At 42.2% G+C, this 16,565-nt stretch overlaps 1 protein-coding gene across 1 annotated transcript in view; it reads right to left on the bottom strand.

Moving 5' to 3' along the window:
- Positions 1-16,565, bottom strand: part of LOC118219191 (NLR family CARD domain-containing protein 3-like) — a 97,870-nt gene that overhangs the window by 10,825 nt on the left and 70,480 nt on the right. Inside the window, exons 11-13 of the mRNA XM_035402185.1 lie at positions 6,882-6,932; positions 3,860-3,906; positions 3,106-3,614 (exon numbers count right to left, since the gene is read on the bottom strand). Coding sequence (XP_035258076.1) covers positions 3,106-3,614; positions 3,860-3,906; positions 6,882-6,932 — 607 coding nt within the window. The remainder of the gene's footprint in view (positions 1-3,105; positions 3,615-3,859; positions 3,907-6,881; positions 6,933-16,565) is intronic.

Consider the following 16,565-nt stretch of genomic DNA (forward strand, 5'->3'; position numbering starts at 1 on the left):
ATACATAGAGAACTTCTTTATCCGCATGGGGACATTTCCCTGGCAGCATCTTACATTCACATTCACGAACACACTTGTACCAAGAAACATACTATCATTCACGCAACAGAAAGCCTGGGCAGCGAAATACATAGGCCTACATACCAATACAAATTGGACATACACACACCTATTCAATCAATCTTGACTGTGAGAGAGCCATCCACACATATATTTGGCCTGTTCATGTAGTGCATGCTTATACACAGGGCCAAGTGACTTGAAAGAACTGAGGAAATATTGGGTAGCATTGCTTTGAGATACATCTTATGTCATTTCGGTGAGGCAAGATAGCCTATATTGTTTGTAGTATCGTAACTTGGCGTCATTTTGATATCAATACTTTTTAGTAACTTGGCATTTTTGTACGTTGAAAACGTGTTTTTTATGAGATACATTTTACCCTGCCATCTTTCGGCATTATTACTCTCAATGTTATATTAATGTTTTAATAATCAAAAGTACATTAACACACCTTGAACATTTGCAATATAAATGTATTAAAATGTAAAAAAAAATCACATTTAGACAGCAAGTGCTTAACCTGAACTGCTAAAAGATAATACTCTTATGTACAGGAGTTAGGCTGTAGTGAGGTTATATATATATATATAATATTGGGCACAGCTGAAATTGCACTGGTAAGGCATTGGTCAAGGAAGGTTGCAAGTGTGTCGATGTGTGTGTGTGCGTGAATTTGTGAATGTGTGTGCATACATGCGTACGTTTGTGGGAGTGACTGTGGATGTGAACATGTGTGTGTATGTGTGTGAGTGCATGAGTATGTGTGTGCCCGGATTGTGTGTGTGTGTGTGTGCACGCATGTATGTGTGTGTGCATGTGTGAGAGTATGATTGAGCGCATGAGTATGTGTGTGTGTACACACGGGTGCGTGTGTGTATGGGTAAGAGAAAGTGTGTGTGCATGCGTTTGTGTGAATGTGTGTGTGATTGTTTATTTGAGTGTGTGTGCGTGCAAGAGAATGAGTGTATGTATGTGTATGTGTGTGTGCGTGAGAGTGCCTTTGTGAATGTGTGTGTGTTTATACGTGTGTGTGTGTATGTATGGGTATGAGAATGTTTGTGTATACATGTGTATATGGTGTGTGCACGCAAGTATGTGTATGCATGTGTGTGCATGTGTGAGTGCATGAGTGTGTGTGTGTGCGTGCTTTTGCGAATGTGTGTGTCTGTATACTGTATGTGAGTGTGTGAGTGAGAGAAAAAGTGTGTGTGTATGAGCGCGTGTATGAGTGCATGCGCGCGTGTGTGTGTGCGTGAGATTGTGTGTGTCCGTGTGTAGGTGTGTGTGAGTGACTGGGTGTGAGAGAGTGTGCGTGCATAGGTCTGTGAGTGCGTGTGCATGAGTAAACATGAGTGTATGTATTTGTGAGTGCGTGTGCATGACTGAGAGAGAAAGGGTGTGTGTGAGAGTATGTGTGTGTGTGTGTGTGATGGAGTGTGTGAGAGAGAGAGAGGGTGTGTGTGTGTGACTGGTTGTGCGAGTGTGTGTGTAGATGTGTGAGTGCATGTCTGTGAGTCTAGGAGCATATGAGTGTGTATATATATATGTGTGAGTGTGTGATTGCGTGTGTGTGTATGTGTGTGTGTGTGTGTGCGCGCTTGCATGTGTGTGTGTCTCTACTCCAGTTAGCAGAGGGACACTGAGGAGTGTGTGTGTTGACACGTGTTTGTGTCTCTGCAGGCATGTGTGTGTGTGCGTACGTTTCTGTGAATGTGTGTGTGACTGTGGATGTGAGTGCTTGTGTGTGTGAGAGAGAGGGTGTGTGTGTGAGTGACTGAGTATGAGAGAGAGAGAGTGTGTGTGTGTGTGTGCATACGGTTATGAGCGTGTGTACGTATGCATGCATGCGTGTGTGTGCGTGAGAGTGCACTGGTGAATGAGTGTGTTTGTGTGTGCGAGAGATTGTGTGTGATCATGTGTGTAGGTGTGTGTATACATGTGCACGAGTGTGTGCGTGCGTGGGTGTGTGAGTGAGTGTGCATCAGTGTGTGTGCACATGGGTAAGAGAATGTGAATGTGTGTGTGTTTATACATGTGTGTGCATGCGTATGGGAATGTGAATGTGTGTGTGTTTATACATGTGTGTGCATGCGTATGGGAATGTGAATGTGTGTGTGTTTATACATGTGTGTGCATGCGTATGGGAATGTGAATGTGTGTGTGTTTATACATGTGTGTGCATGCGTATGCGAATGTGAATGTGTGTGTGTTTATACATATGTGTGCATGAGTATGGGAATGTGAATGTGTGTGTTGACATGTGTTTGTGTCTCTGCACGCATGTATGTGTGCGTGCGTGAGTGCATGAGTTTGTGTGTGTGTGCGTGACTGTGGATGTGAGTGCGTGTGTGTGAGAGAGAGAGGGTGTGTGTGTGAGTGACTGAGTATGAGAGAGAGAGAAAGTGTGTGTGTACATACGGTTATGAGTGTGTGTACATATGTATGTATGTGTGTGTGCGCGTGAGAGTGCACTGGTGAATGTGTTTGTTGGTGTGTGCGAGAGATTGTGTGTGTTCATGTGTGTAGGTGTGTGTGTGCATGTGTGTGACTGGGTGTGTGCGTGCGTAGGTGTGTGAGTGTACATCAGTGTGTGTATTTGTGAGTGCGTGTGCATGAGTGTGAGAAATCAAGGGTGTGTGTGAGAGTATGTGTGCGTGTGTGCATGTATGTATGTGGGTGTGTGTGTTTATGTGTATCTGAGTGTGTGTGTGTATGTGTATATGAGTGTGTGTGGTGTGTGTGTGTGAGTGGGTATATGAATGTGGTGTGTGTGTGTGTACATGAGTGTATGTATTTGTGTGTGCGTGCATGTGTGCGAGTGTGTATGCGCACGTGTGTGTGTGTGTATGCGTGTGTGTGTGTGTGCACGTGCATATTTGTGTATGCGCGTGCGTGCGTGTGTGTGTATGTGTGTCTCTACTCCAGTTGGCAGAGGGACACTGAGGAGGAGTTCCACACTCCAAATCCAGCACAGAGGGGTGTGTGTTGAGTGAAGTGTGTGTGGCGTCTGTGCAGGAGGGTCAGTGTGTCAGAGTCAGAGACGCTGTAGAAGGACAGAGTGCCGGCCGGACGGTCTACACACACTCCTACCCTGTACACACACACTCCTCTACCATCATCATCATCATCATCACACACTCCTGCTCTGCGGTAGGGGGAGGGGGGGGCAGGTATGTCTGTTCGGTTCTCATTGTGCCAGACAGAGTATCTGAGTTTACCAGAGGGACCGAACTTAAAGCAGCCCAGACACCAGGAGTTTTTATTCTCTCCAAACATACAGTCATAATCCTGTCCTTTCCTGCTGATTCCTTTATCTATCACTGCTATATAAACCCCTCCCCCCCTCTCAGACACACTGAACTCAGCCTCCCAGTAACAGCGCTCACACACACTCTCTCTGCACACAACCTGGCACCAGTAGTCAAATCTCTCTGGATGATCAGGATATGGCTGCTCCTCTCTCCCCAGTGTGTGTGTCACCCTCCTGTTCCCCTCAGACAGAGACAGCTGTCTGTGCGCTGTGTTTGGATCCAGTGTGAACTGACAGCCGTCTGCACACCAGAGACATTAATGAGATTAATTATCATTATTAATATTCACCTTATTATGTGTGTGAGAGAGAAAGGACTGTCATAGTACTTCTGTGTGTGTGTTTGTGTACATGTGTGTTTCTGTTTGTGTGTTTATGTGTGTAAGAGAGAAGTCTCTCGCTCTCTCTCACACACACACACACACACACACACACACACACAGAGTGTGTATCTATGGAAAGTGTTCTGTGTCGATACAGACTCACATTTCCTGGGTCCTGGTTTGGTCCTGTTCTCTCCTCCATGGTCCACACTGTAAGAACAGCAGAACAGAATTCTGAATTTTAACCATTCTTTATTTCCACTCTCAACAGACCAATGACATCACATAAATAAAAACAAAGGCACAATAAAACACAAAACCACAATCATATGAAAAAAACACAAATCTGTCAGAAAGGAAACTTATTCCATTCACTCACCCTGTTCCATGTGCAAAAACAGCTCCCCTCCCTCCACTGAACATAAAACACCCTTATAACACACACACTCTGAAACACACTTGCTTTGCTTTGTAATAATGAAACTCCACCATCACTGTGTCCCTGATCAAACCCCTAACTACAACAACCACATCTTATTTACTGCAGTGATCCCGTTCAGCACCCTCCACAGGAGATCCCCAACTCTCTGGAGTAACGCTGGTTTGTACAGTGCCCTCCATGCCCCCCCCCCCCCCAACTCCTTTTGTATGTGTGTGTGTGTGTGAGGTGCACTATGGAAACTCTCTTTACTTACAGCAGTGTGAGTGTGTCCAGTTTAGCAGCAGACAACGCTCTCACTCCAGAGTCTCCTGGGTGACTGTGTCTCAGGTCCAGCTCTCTCAGGTGTGTGTGTGTGTGTGTGAGGTGCAGTGCGGAAACTCCCAGTACTTACAGCAGTGTGAGTGTGTCCAGTTTAGCAGCAGACAGCGCTCTCACTCCTGAGTCTCCTAGGTGATTGTATCTCAGGTCCAGCTCTCTCAGGTGTGAGGGGTTTGAACACAGAGCTGAAGCCAGAGAATCACAGCCTCTCTGTGTGACTCTACAGCCTGACAGCCTGCAGAGAGGACACACACACCTTACATGCATTAATATAAACTAACAGGGCTGTGTGTGTCAAACACATAGCAGTGTGTTACACACCTTACACACATTAAAATAAACTAACAGGGCTGTTTGTCTCAAAACACATATCAGTGTGTTAAACACCTAACACACATTAATATAAAGTAACAGGGCTGTATGTATCAAACACATAGCAGTGTGATACACACCTTACACACATTAATATAAACTAACAGGGCTGTGTGTGTCAAACGCATAGCAGTGTGTTACACACCTTACACACATTAATATAAACTAACAGGGCTGTGTGTGTCAAACAAATAGCAGTGTGTTACACACCTTACACACATTAATATAAACTAACAGGGCTGTGTGTATCAAACACATAGAAGTGTGTTACACACCTTACAGCACATTAAAATAAACTAACAGGGCTGTGTGTGTCAGATGCATAGCAGTGTGCTACTCTAAACACATAAATATAAACTAACAGGGCTGTGTGTGTCAAACACATAGAAGTGTGTTACACACCGTACACACATTAATATAAACTAACAGGGCTGTGTGTGTCAAACACATAGCAGTGTGTTACACAACTTACACACATTAATAAAAACTAACAGGGCTGTGTGTGTCAAACACATAGCAGCATGTTACACACCTTACACACATTAATATAAACTAACAGGGCTGTGTGTATCAAACACACAGCAGTGTGTTACACACCTTACACACATAAATATAAACTAACAGGGCTGTGTGTGTCAAACACATAGCAGTGTGTTACACACCTTACAGCACATTAATATAAACTAACAGGGCTGTGTGTGTCAAACACATAGCAGTGTGTTACACACCTTACACACATTAATATAAACTAACAGGGCTGTGTGTGTCAAACGCATAGCAGTGTGTTACACACCTTACAGCACATTAATATAAACTAACAGGACTGTGTGTGTCAAACACATAGCAGTGTGTTACACACCTTACACACATTAATATAAACTAACAGGGCTGTGTGTGTCAAACGCATAGCAGTGTGTTACACACCTTACAGCACATTAATATAAACTAACAGGGCTGTGTGTATCAAACACACAGAAGTGTGTTACACACCTTACACACATTAATATAAACTAACAGGGCTGTGTGTGTCAAACACATAGCGGTGTGTTACACTCCTTACACACATAAATATAAACTAACAGGGCTGTGTGTGTCAAACACATAGCTGTGTGTTACACACCTTACACACATGAATATAAACTAACAGGGCTGTGTGTGTCAAACACATAGCAGTGTGCTACTTTACAGCAGATTAATATAAACTAACAGGGCTGTGTGTATCAAACACATAGCAGTGTGTTACACACCTTACACACATTAATATAAACTAACAGGGCTGTGTGTGTCAAACACACAGAAGTGTGTTACACACCTTACACACATTAATATAAACTAACAGGGCTGTGTGTGTCAAACACATAGCGGTGTGTTACACTCCTTACACACATAAATATAAACTAACAGGGCTGTGTGTGTCAAACACATAGCTGTGTGTTACACACCTTACACACATGAATATAAACTAACAGGGCTGTGTGTGTCAAACACATAGCAGTGTGCTACTTTACAGCAGATTAATATAAACTAACAGGGCTGTGTGTATCAAACACATAGCAGTGTGTTACACACCTTACAGCACATTAATATAAACTAACAGGGCTGTGTGTGTCAAACACATAGCAGTGTGTTACACACCTTACAGCACATTAATATAAACTAACAGGGCTGTGTGTGTCAAACCCCATCTACAGCTCAATATAAAATAACAGGGCTCTGGAATTAATCATGCCTATTTAAGAAAATGACCAGTTAAACTAAATTTGAACAGATTCAATTAATTTTCATAATTTTGAAGAATGTATGAATAGAACCGATTTGACGCTTCTCAAAAATATGTTTATTCCAACTGATGTCAGATTTAAAATGTGTTTCTACCAAGAGGAAGAACAGGAAAATCTTGCTTTATTTCTGTGAAGAAAAATAACTCTCTTGTCTATTTTAACATTAAAAACATTAGTAATGTCAGTGCCATATTTAGTCATTATTAACATTAGTGCCGGGTTGTGTCACATTGGAACCCTTTTTGATTGAAGGGGTTTGTGTTTGTACTCACCCCAGTCTCTGCAGTTTACAGTGTGGGTCCTCCAGTCTAGCAGAGAGCGCTCTCACTCCTGAATCCTGCAGGTCATTGTCTCTGAGCTCCAGATCTCTCAGCTCTGAGTGAGGAGAGCGCAGGACTGAGGCCAGAACATCACAGCAGCCCTCTGTGAGATTACACCAACCCAGCCTGTGGAGAGACCACACACACACACACACACACACACCACACAGACACACACACACACACATACAACCACACACAAACACACACACAATTGAAATTCACTGCTAATTGTCACACTGTGCACCTTGGCAGCAGATAAATGTGGAATTTACTATTTGTACAGTACGTGCATTCCTGGGATGTACACAGTACACACAAAAACAGGAAGAGTTTATATTAATTATGTTCATAAAGTATTCTGACTAATCCACAAAAAAAGGTTATCACTTGGCTCAATTAACAAAAAATAACTAAAAATAAGGAGCCAATTCAACTCAAGGTTGGCGGCTTCCTGCAAGGATTTCATTAACAAAACTGTTCCATGTTGCGAAGATATCACATGGCAAACAACCATATTTCATTTGCTAACACAAGAAACTGCACTAGTATGATCACTATGGTGTACTTTACCTCACCTTCAGTCTACAAACATCTTTATATTTTAAAAACATTCAATCTTCATCTAATAATGTAACCAAGGCGGCAAATGAAATACACTGCAGCGCCATCTGCTGGCTGCAGAGAAACACCACAACTGATTATTGCCATTGACTGGTACTACAGGTATATGGAGGACCAAAAATGTAAAAATAATAAATAAATAAATGACTCAATAAATGAATTAATGTATAAATAAATAAATAAATAAATACAAAAGCAAGAAAATGTAAAAATTAATGAATGTACAAATAAATTAATAGACAAAATCTGACAAATGGGTATTTGCATTTATTTCCATATTTATTTCTTGATTCATTCATTTCTGTGGATGTTCATTTCCATATTTATTTATTGCTTGATTCATTTATTTCTGTATATACTTATATCCTTATTTATGTTTTGATTAATTTATGCCTGTATATATATATTGTGGCATGGATCGGGGCATGCCCCCACAGTGCCCCTCTCAGCCTTATAGGCATCAGCTAAAACCTGCCACCAGGCCGCCTCTTCAGGACCCGGGACAGCGCCCCACTATGAAGCCCAGCCACAGGACCCTGGAGAGTGGCAAACTGGACATTCCTCAACTCCCTCCTTTGCAGTCAACACACCTGCAATCAATGAGGCAACACAGCTGCTGCCACTCCAGGGAGATGGCTGGGAGCTTAAAAGGAGGCCTTTTGTCTCCCTTGAGGAGAGGGGGTTTTGGGCTGCAGGAGAGCTGTTGAAAACTGTTGATAACTTTTTCCCTACTTTGCAGAATCCGGTGGAGACGCAGGACCACATCCCTCTTCCTGCTTTGAAGAGGGATCCCCTCAGCGGTCTTCCGGACGCCGTTACTCCTAATTTTGGTTGCTTTACTTTAAGTTAATTCTGACAAGAGACTTTAGTTGTTGAGTTTGGTTTTGGTTTTTTTTGTATATAATTTTTGGTAAATAAAAATGCCTGTTGGGCTATTTTTCCCCAAACCTCCGGTCTGTGTATTTCTGTGCCGCCCCGCCTGCACCGTCACGCCCAGTGCGGTGCCACAATATATTTCTGTATTTATTTCTGTATTTTTTCATCCATATGTTAATGAGGGGGCTGTCAATGAAAATGTCATAGTGTCACAATATTTCAATTGGTTGATCAATACCAGAGTACGTAGATTCACTGTACATCCCTTGCTTCAACACCGGTTGCTTTTTACCATATTTACATTAGTAGGGCAGAGCGGGGAAAAAAGTAACACCGATTTTTTTTTTTTGGTTAGGTAGTGCAGCTTGAGTGACTTATTTCAGGATAAACACTCAGAATGACCCTTGCTTTCTCTCCAACGAAAGGTAAGGGATTTTGATAAACATTTTGGGAGAAATTGCCAAATAAAAGTTTGTTTTGGTGATATGTAAGCACATTGTTTTACCATAAGTATTTTTTGGGTGCTCTAATGTGTGTGCATATCAAAGGATCCAAATGTATGTAATCGTAAACAGTCTTTTCGTGACTAACAGATTGCATATTTTTGATAGAGCAATCAGCTCCACCTGCAGGATTAAGACATGCACGCAGACTCACAGAGCAAGCGAACATAACAGGACTGAAAAGGGAAGACATTCAACGGGAACTGCAGAATAATGCTGGGATAACTTCAGAAGGGAATAGAACAGGACCACATAGAAGAGTTTATGATAAACTTTACTTTGGAGCTTAAAGAACTGTGGCATACATACAGAACGGCTGCACTCAATCTCCTGAACAAGCTACCCCACTACCTCACTGACGTCTTACATTGGTTGGTATATCCTCTTTCGAAAAGCCTAGGGCTCCGCCTAGTGGATAACCTGACTACACTACAAATGTACATTATCGTGATAAGTTTTCACCAGTTGGCAATAGGCTATGAAAAACATTTAAATGTAATCAATAGATAGGTTAGAAACAGTGTTTGTATCCTAAAATATCAAACTGCATTGAGTTACCTTACTTTGTGTGAACCTTTAAAGGTATTAAAACTTAGGTTAGCTCGCCATGTCAGTTTCTGAATGGCACGTCCCAGAAATTCCATTATGGTATTAAATCATAATTAGGATGTAGGTGTGAATGGTTTGTATTAAAAATGATTAATCTAGTTCTAGTTATATTTTCAGAATTGAGCCAAATAGGAAAACTGTTGTTTCCTATACAGGCAAGAGATAGCCAGAGGCTTGAGTCTGGCTGACCTAGCTGAAAACGCTAGTCATCATTATGTGCTCTTTTGTGTGGATGCTTTGACAGTTTGTTCCAGGTAGCTGCATCACAGAGATTGACCCTGTAGTGTTCAGCCATTTGGAGGAAGTGGCTCTACGCCTGAATGTTTCACTCCATAATTCAGATTACGCCAGATCAATTGGATGCCCTTCTCACATACTGCCTGAGGAAGCACTGGAGAGTTATTTATTATTAGTTGGTTTGTCTGTTCTTCATGTTGCAGCACAATTAATTAACAATGAATCCCTTGCATGTCCACTTCCCATGAAATCTCAACAGGATTCTTAGCAGGGTGATCTACACTAGATCATTTAAACTTAATCCAGTTATGCAAAGCAAGTTTTATACATCTATGCCTCGTTGGTATTTCTCCCATCTCATTAGTAATGCATTAATTGGTGTTGTTCTGAGTGCTCCACAGCATATCCTCAAAGCTTTTGCCTGTTTAACATGTGATGCCAGGAAGGGAATTGGGTGCTGTCCACCAGGGGGCAGCACCGGCCCTACAGACGGGTATAGCTGCATCTGTGGTTCATTGCAATCACATCAGCTGTGGCCCATTACCTAACCATGGGCTCTATAAGAGACCTAGCTTCCAGGCCTAGGGGAGGGTGCTTTTAGATTGTGTTTGGGAGCTTCGCTATGGACAGTATGGTGGGTTGGTGCCAGTTTTGTTTGGAGCAGCTAAAGGTGCATATAATAACCCTGTGCTCAATATAGCACTGAGGAGTATCCTTGTGTTCCTGCTATATAATAACCCTGTGCTCTATATAGCACAGTGAGGAGTCTCCTTGTGTACCTGCTATATAATGAGCCTGTGCTCTATATAGCACAGTAGTGGATTCTCCTTGTGTTCCTGCTATATAATGACCCTGTGCTCTGTATAGCAGTGAGGAGTCTCCTGGTGTTCCTGCTATATAATGACCCTGTGCAACCTCTGCCAAGCAAGATAAGTAAAGCCAACTGCTGTAGAATTTAAATGTTCTGAAATCCAGACTTTAGCTTTGGATTGGAACCACAGAAGAGTGACAAAACTAAGTGATGTAACATTGCACCTAAACAGTAGTTTGCATGTTGATCAGATTGACACTCTTCCCTAAGATGTACACACATACCCTATCGACCAATAGTTGATTTTATCAACAGTAATAATATCTGATTTTATGCTCAACATCTTCAGAAATGCCACAACCCTGTAGCACACACAGGTGTGTAATGATGAAGGAGTACAACTCATCTTCATTACAAGGTCAGCATGAGAAAGAGAGTGGGGTATAAGTTAGAGCTGCCGCGGTATTGATTTATTTCCTTACCGCAAAAATTAGCGAAGCCATTCAAACCGTTGCGGTAACCGCCATAAAAAAATTATAATTTAAACCTCCGGGCTACGATTTTGTTTTTTACAAGTACATTTCTGGAATGGCTGTTTCCGAAAAATAGGTTCTGCCCGGCAGTTCATACTGCTTGTCGAAGGACTGAAGCATAGCTCGGAATGATGGCTTTCCTACAGTCCGGAAGGGCACCATCTACACAACCAAATACTTTGTTACAGTTGTTGTAAGTGCTCGCCACTTGTTGCCGTCCCGGTTGTATTTAGTCACTCTGGCAAATGCCTCTGAGACTCCTACCTGACATAGTGCCGAGCCGGTACCTCCCGAGGTAGATGGGGTGCCTTTCATTGCATCGTATAACGGACGATGAGTGGTCCTAAGAGGCAATGCTAGATTTGTCCTGTTTCCTCGCATGACGTTGATTTTCTTGCTGCAAATGCGGCACACTGCCTCATACAAATTCTTTGGCTTTCCATCTTCATCAGGCTCAAAGCCAAAATGTTCCCAAACAGGAGAAGTAACGTTGGGTTTCGCTACAAGATCCATGTTTTTAGCCTAATTTGAAGCGAAAACTTTCTGTATCCAACAGTTGCAAAGCACATTCTGGGTGACATGTTCTCCGATCAGAACGTTAACTGCGCAACTGTGAGTGGAAACTTTTGAACACATGGAGTGAAGAAAATAGGCTACACAATAATAATTATAATTATTTTAAAAATTGCATTGCATTTATTTCAGATCACAACTTTTACAAGTAAAAATTGGAACATAAACAATTGGCCTAAAATAAACGGGAAAAAACAAAACCCAGCGGTGAAGCGGTGATCAGCTTGACTCTGCGGTGGACGTGACGTGATAGCGTTACCACGGTAATGCAGTAACCGCGGCAGCTCTAGTTTGCCGGCCACTGACCTGTGTTAAAAGCCTCTCTAACTACTCTGAGAACACTGTCCTCTAGCTGCGCTTCTCGCAGGTCTTCTCGGGTGAACTGTTCTAGCTGACCAAAATTGAGATGAGTTGCAAAAGCATACAGCTCAGGAACACCTTCTGCTGGAACACCTAGTTTGTCTGCCAAGTGCACATCACTGTCACTAGACTCCTGCACATGCACACGACCACAAATCGCTTTCACATCACCCTGTGAAAGTGTCCAGTTTCGGGAAAGCAAATCAGCCTCGACATTGACCTTCTCAGGGTGATATTTTACTTCAAAATCGTACGTGGCTAGGGCAGCAAGCCACCTATGCCCTGTAGCATTGAGTTTCCCTGTCGTCAACACGTGATTGTGTTTCCGCGGTAATGCAGTAACCGCGGTAGCCCTAGTGTAAGTATGGATTTCATTAGAGTGCAGAGCAGGTAGTGAATAATGGGGATGGATGAACACTGCAATATGTGACAGAAGTGAATCCAGAAGTCAGCGGAAACCTGGCAAATGAAACTCAATACAGCTCAATGTAAAGTTCTACATGTGGGAAATAAAAACATCAGGCTAGATTACTTTATGGTAAATGGACTGCATTTATATAGCGCTTTTATCCAAAACACTTTACAATTGATGCCTCTCATTCGCCAAAACAGTTAGGGGTTAGGTGTCTTGCTCTAGGACACTTTGACACGCCCAGGGTGGGGTTTGAACCGGCAACCCTCCGACTGCCAGGCAATCGCACTTACCTCCTGAGCCATGTCACCCCAACTTCGGGAGGAACGACATTGGAATGTGCTCAATTTTGGGAGTAATAGTTGATCAAAACCTTTCAGGTTCTAGGCACTGTGCTGTTGCAGTAAAAAAGCCAACAGGATGCTCGGATAGTAGTGAGTATAAATCAAGGCTCCAGAGTGCGACCATTTTGGGAGCACATGCGACCAAAAGTCTGTCAAGTGCGACTAAACATTTTCATTGGTCGCACCGGTGCGCCTGACATTTAGCAGGTCTGTCTCTCTGTGTGTGTAGTGTTATTTTTTTTCCCACCCACATTCTGCGAAGACCCGCCTCTACTCTGCCTCTGATTGGCTCTGACCCTGATATTCTTCTTCGCTGAATGCGGGTGGGGATAAAAATAAGGCATGTGTGTATTAGTGATGTGCGGATCGCAGTTATATCAGCGGGCACCACGGTTAATCTGCGGATCGGGTGCGCCGAGTCATAAAAATTAACATTCTGATTAATAGCGGATGGGTTACGGGTGGGTGAAATAATACATCATTAATGAGGAAGATATTAATGCTGGATACTATCTAGTTTGTAGGTAAACCTAGCACTAGTGGTAGGTAGGAAAATGGTGAGCATGTTGGGCTGAATGGCCTATTCTCGTCATTATGTTATGTTATGTTATGTTATTTTTGTTATGTTATGATAGACGTGAAACATATTCCTGTACTGAAGTGGTCAATATTTTACAATCATGTCAATCATGCATTCAGCATTCAGTCATCACCTGTGACCTGATACTACAGACTCCACTAAAACCTTATGTTATGGTCAGGAACCATAAACCTGGCAACCCTATATTTCACTGCACAGAGCCATAATCACCAATTCTATTTAGTTAAGGTCACACAGAGCACAGCACTACTAACCCCAGTCTCTGTAGTTTACAGTTTGGGCTCATCAGTCCAGCACAGAGCAGCTTCACTCCTGAATCACCCAGGTTATTGTAGCTGAGGTCCAGATCTCTCAGGGGTGAGTTTGATGACTGAAGAGCAGAGGCCACAATTTCACAGGACTTCTCTGTGAGGTCACAGCTGTTCAGTCTGTAAGGAGAGTTTATATATTATTGTATGATTAAATATCGCAATATCCTGTAAAATCTGATAAGTGCAATGTAACAGTAATCGCATTGAGTGATGAAGAGTGATATTGAGGATTTAAAGTTAGTGATGCTCTGAGGAAAATGACTTTGCTAGCACTTGCACCACTTCGGGCCTGAGAATTAGACGTCCTGTTGGACAGAACTCTGACAGTTCTACAAATGAAATTTTTACCCAAATGGCCCCCTTTCTTCTGACATTTGGCACAGATACAACCAAAAGTAAAGATGCAAGAAATAACTCAGAAATAAAATCTCTCAGAGTGGATAGTGAGTTAGGCTCTGCTTCTTTACTTTTGCTGGTAACTGTGAGAAACGTCCCACAGCATTGCAAGCCAATACACAGCAAAAGCCAGATTCACTTTAGAAACAAAAATGCAAAAAAGTGATCTGTTCACATATAACCAGGTACTGTAGTGCAGTCTGTCTGTTTTGCTGAGGTTATATATAACCATGTAGTGCAGTCTGTCTGTTCTGCTGGTGTTACATATAACCAGGTAGTGAAACCAAAGCTATGTAGGAACTGTTAATGATGCCTTTGAGTTCATTTTGGAATAGTGATACATTTGATGGTGCTGTCCAAGGAGCCACCATTTAGCTTTTACCAGACTTTAGGAAACTTCAGAACCTTGTACTGGCCAGACTTTAGCCTGAGATAAGCCACAGAATTACCTCAAAAACAGGCACTTTAACAGTCCCCTGAGAAGACCTCACCCTGACACCCATTATATCCTACAATTCCTCTACCTTCCTGTTTTCACTCTGTCTATAGGATTCTGGGTCAGCCTACACCAGAATAAAGCAGAGACCAGGGTGGCACTACTAGCCTTGTAACATGGTGCATTTACTGCCTGACCTAATCGCACAATACAGTAACACAAACATTTCATTCATAACCACACTTGCCTCTCCCAAACCAAACCCAGCATTACATTAATCATAATGTTGAAAAAATATCTCATCTTCATGAACAATACAAGAGGGGTACAGGCTGAGCAGGCTCTCTCTGGTCATCTCTCACTCACAAATTATCTATGCATGGACTAGGGGTGAAAGGGGGGCTCTTCCCCCCTTTTGAAAAACATGGATTTGATTCAATCAACATTTGTCCTTAACTGAATGACATTTAAAAGGAGGGATTTTTTTTCTACACAAACACAGTTCGAACTACTTTACCAAACTGAGTTAGATAAGAATAAGTGTAACACTTGTGTTTACTTGTCCAAGTCAAAGTTAAGGACAAATGTTAGTTCAATAAAGACCATAGGGGTGTTTGTATGGCTAATCTGCAAAAATCAGACCTTGTATTTCTACTAATAATGCGGCTGACCAAACTCAGCTAAAAATTGGATTAATTAATATCAGATCACTAGCCCCTAAGGCAACTCTTGTAAATGAATTAATTACTGAACACCAAGTTGAAACCTTATGTGTAACTGAAACTTGGCTTAAAACTGTATATTGCCTTAAATGAATCCACCCCTCCTGGCTACAGCTATACTCACGTTCCCCGTCTGACGGGTCGTGGCGGTGGTGTTGCTGCTGTATATCATTCTAATCTTTTTGCTACTTTGAAATCTGGCTTCAAATGTAACTTGCTTGTACTCAGTTTTGCACATCCGAACAAAAAAAGCTGTAAGTTTTATCCTTGCAATTGTATACAGGCCACCAGGGCCATACAGTGGCTTTTTACTTGAGTTTGCTGATTTCCTTTCCAGCCTGGTTGTTAATTCAGATAAAGCAGTAATTGTAGGGGACTTCAATATTCACATGGATAGTGAAAGTGATCCTCTCAGATCAGCACTCTTGTTTATCACTGAATCTATTGGCTTCGATCAACATATACATCAGTCCACACATTCTCATAACCATACTCTTGATCTGGTCTTAACTTATGATACAGAAATAGCAAATATAGCAGTCATGCCTAAAAACCCTGTGCTATCAGACCATTATTGAATTACTTTCCAACTTTCACAAGTCTGTCATGTGTCACCAGATCCTTCATTCTACCTTATCTGTAAGCTTTCCTCCAGGACTGCAAATGCTTTTATTAATGAGCTCCCAGGCTCATTTGTGCACTGTGGGGATTTTCTTGGCTCCCACCCAAACACATACAAAAATGTAAGCATTAGCTCAATTGATCAGCCGACAGACAATACAAATTACGTACTTTCCAGGACCCTGGATACTATCGCACCTCTTAAGAAGAGGAAAGTCCGCTATAAGAAATTAGCACCCTGGTACAATGACCATACTCCTGCTCTCAAACAAGCTTCATGCCAACTTGAGCGCAAATGGCGTTCTACTAAATTGCAGGTATTCCTCCAGGACTGGAAAGACAGTCTACTAACTTATAAACATGCCCCCTCCACAGCACGTTCCTCATACTTTTCTACTTTAATAGATGAAAATAGAAACAATCCTAGGCACCTGTTTAACACTGCTGCCAGGCTGACCAAGAATCAAGTTGATCCATGTGCCTCAATATCATTTAGTAGCAATGACTTCATGACTTTCTTTGATGACAAAATTATAAAAATCAGAGGCAAGATTCAAAGTTCTCCTATCACCCCTTATATAGGGTCTGCTCTTCCGGCCGCACAACGCTTGGATGCAGAATCTTCAGAAGAATCTTCAGAAAGACGGGCGGCCTATCTGAACTCTTT

The sequence above is a fragment of the Anguilla anguilla genome, chromosome 19 (genome assembly GCF_013347855.1).
Source record: "Anguilla anguilla isolate fAngAng1 chromosome 19, fAngAng1.pri, whole genome shotgun sequence".
Lineage (NCBI taxonomy): Eukaryota > Metazoa > Chordata > Actinopteri > Anguilliformes > Anguillidae > Anguilla > Anguilla anguilla.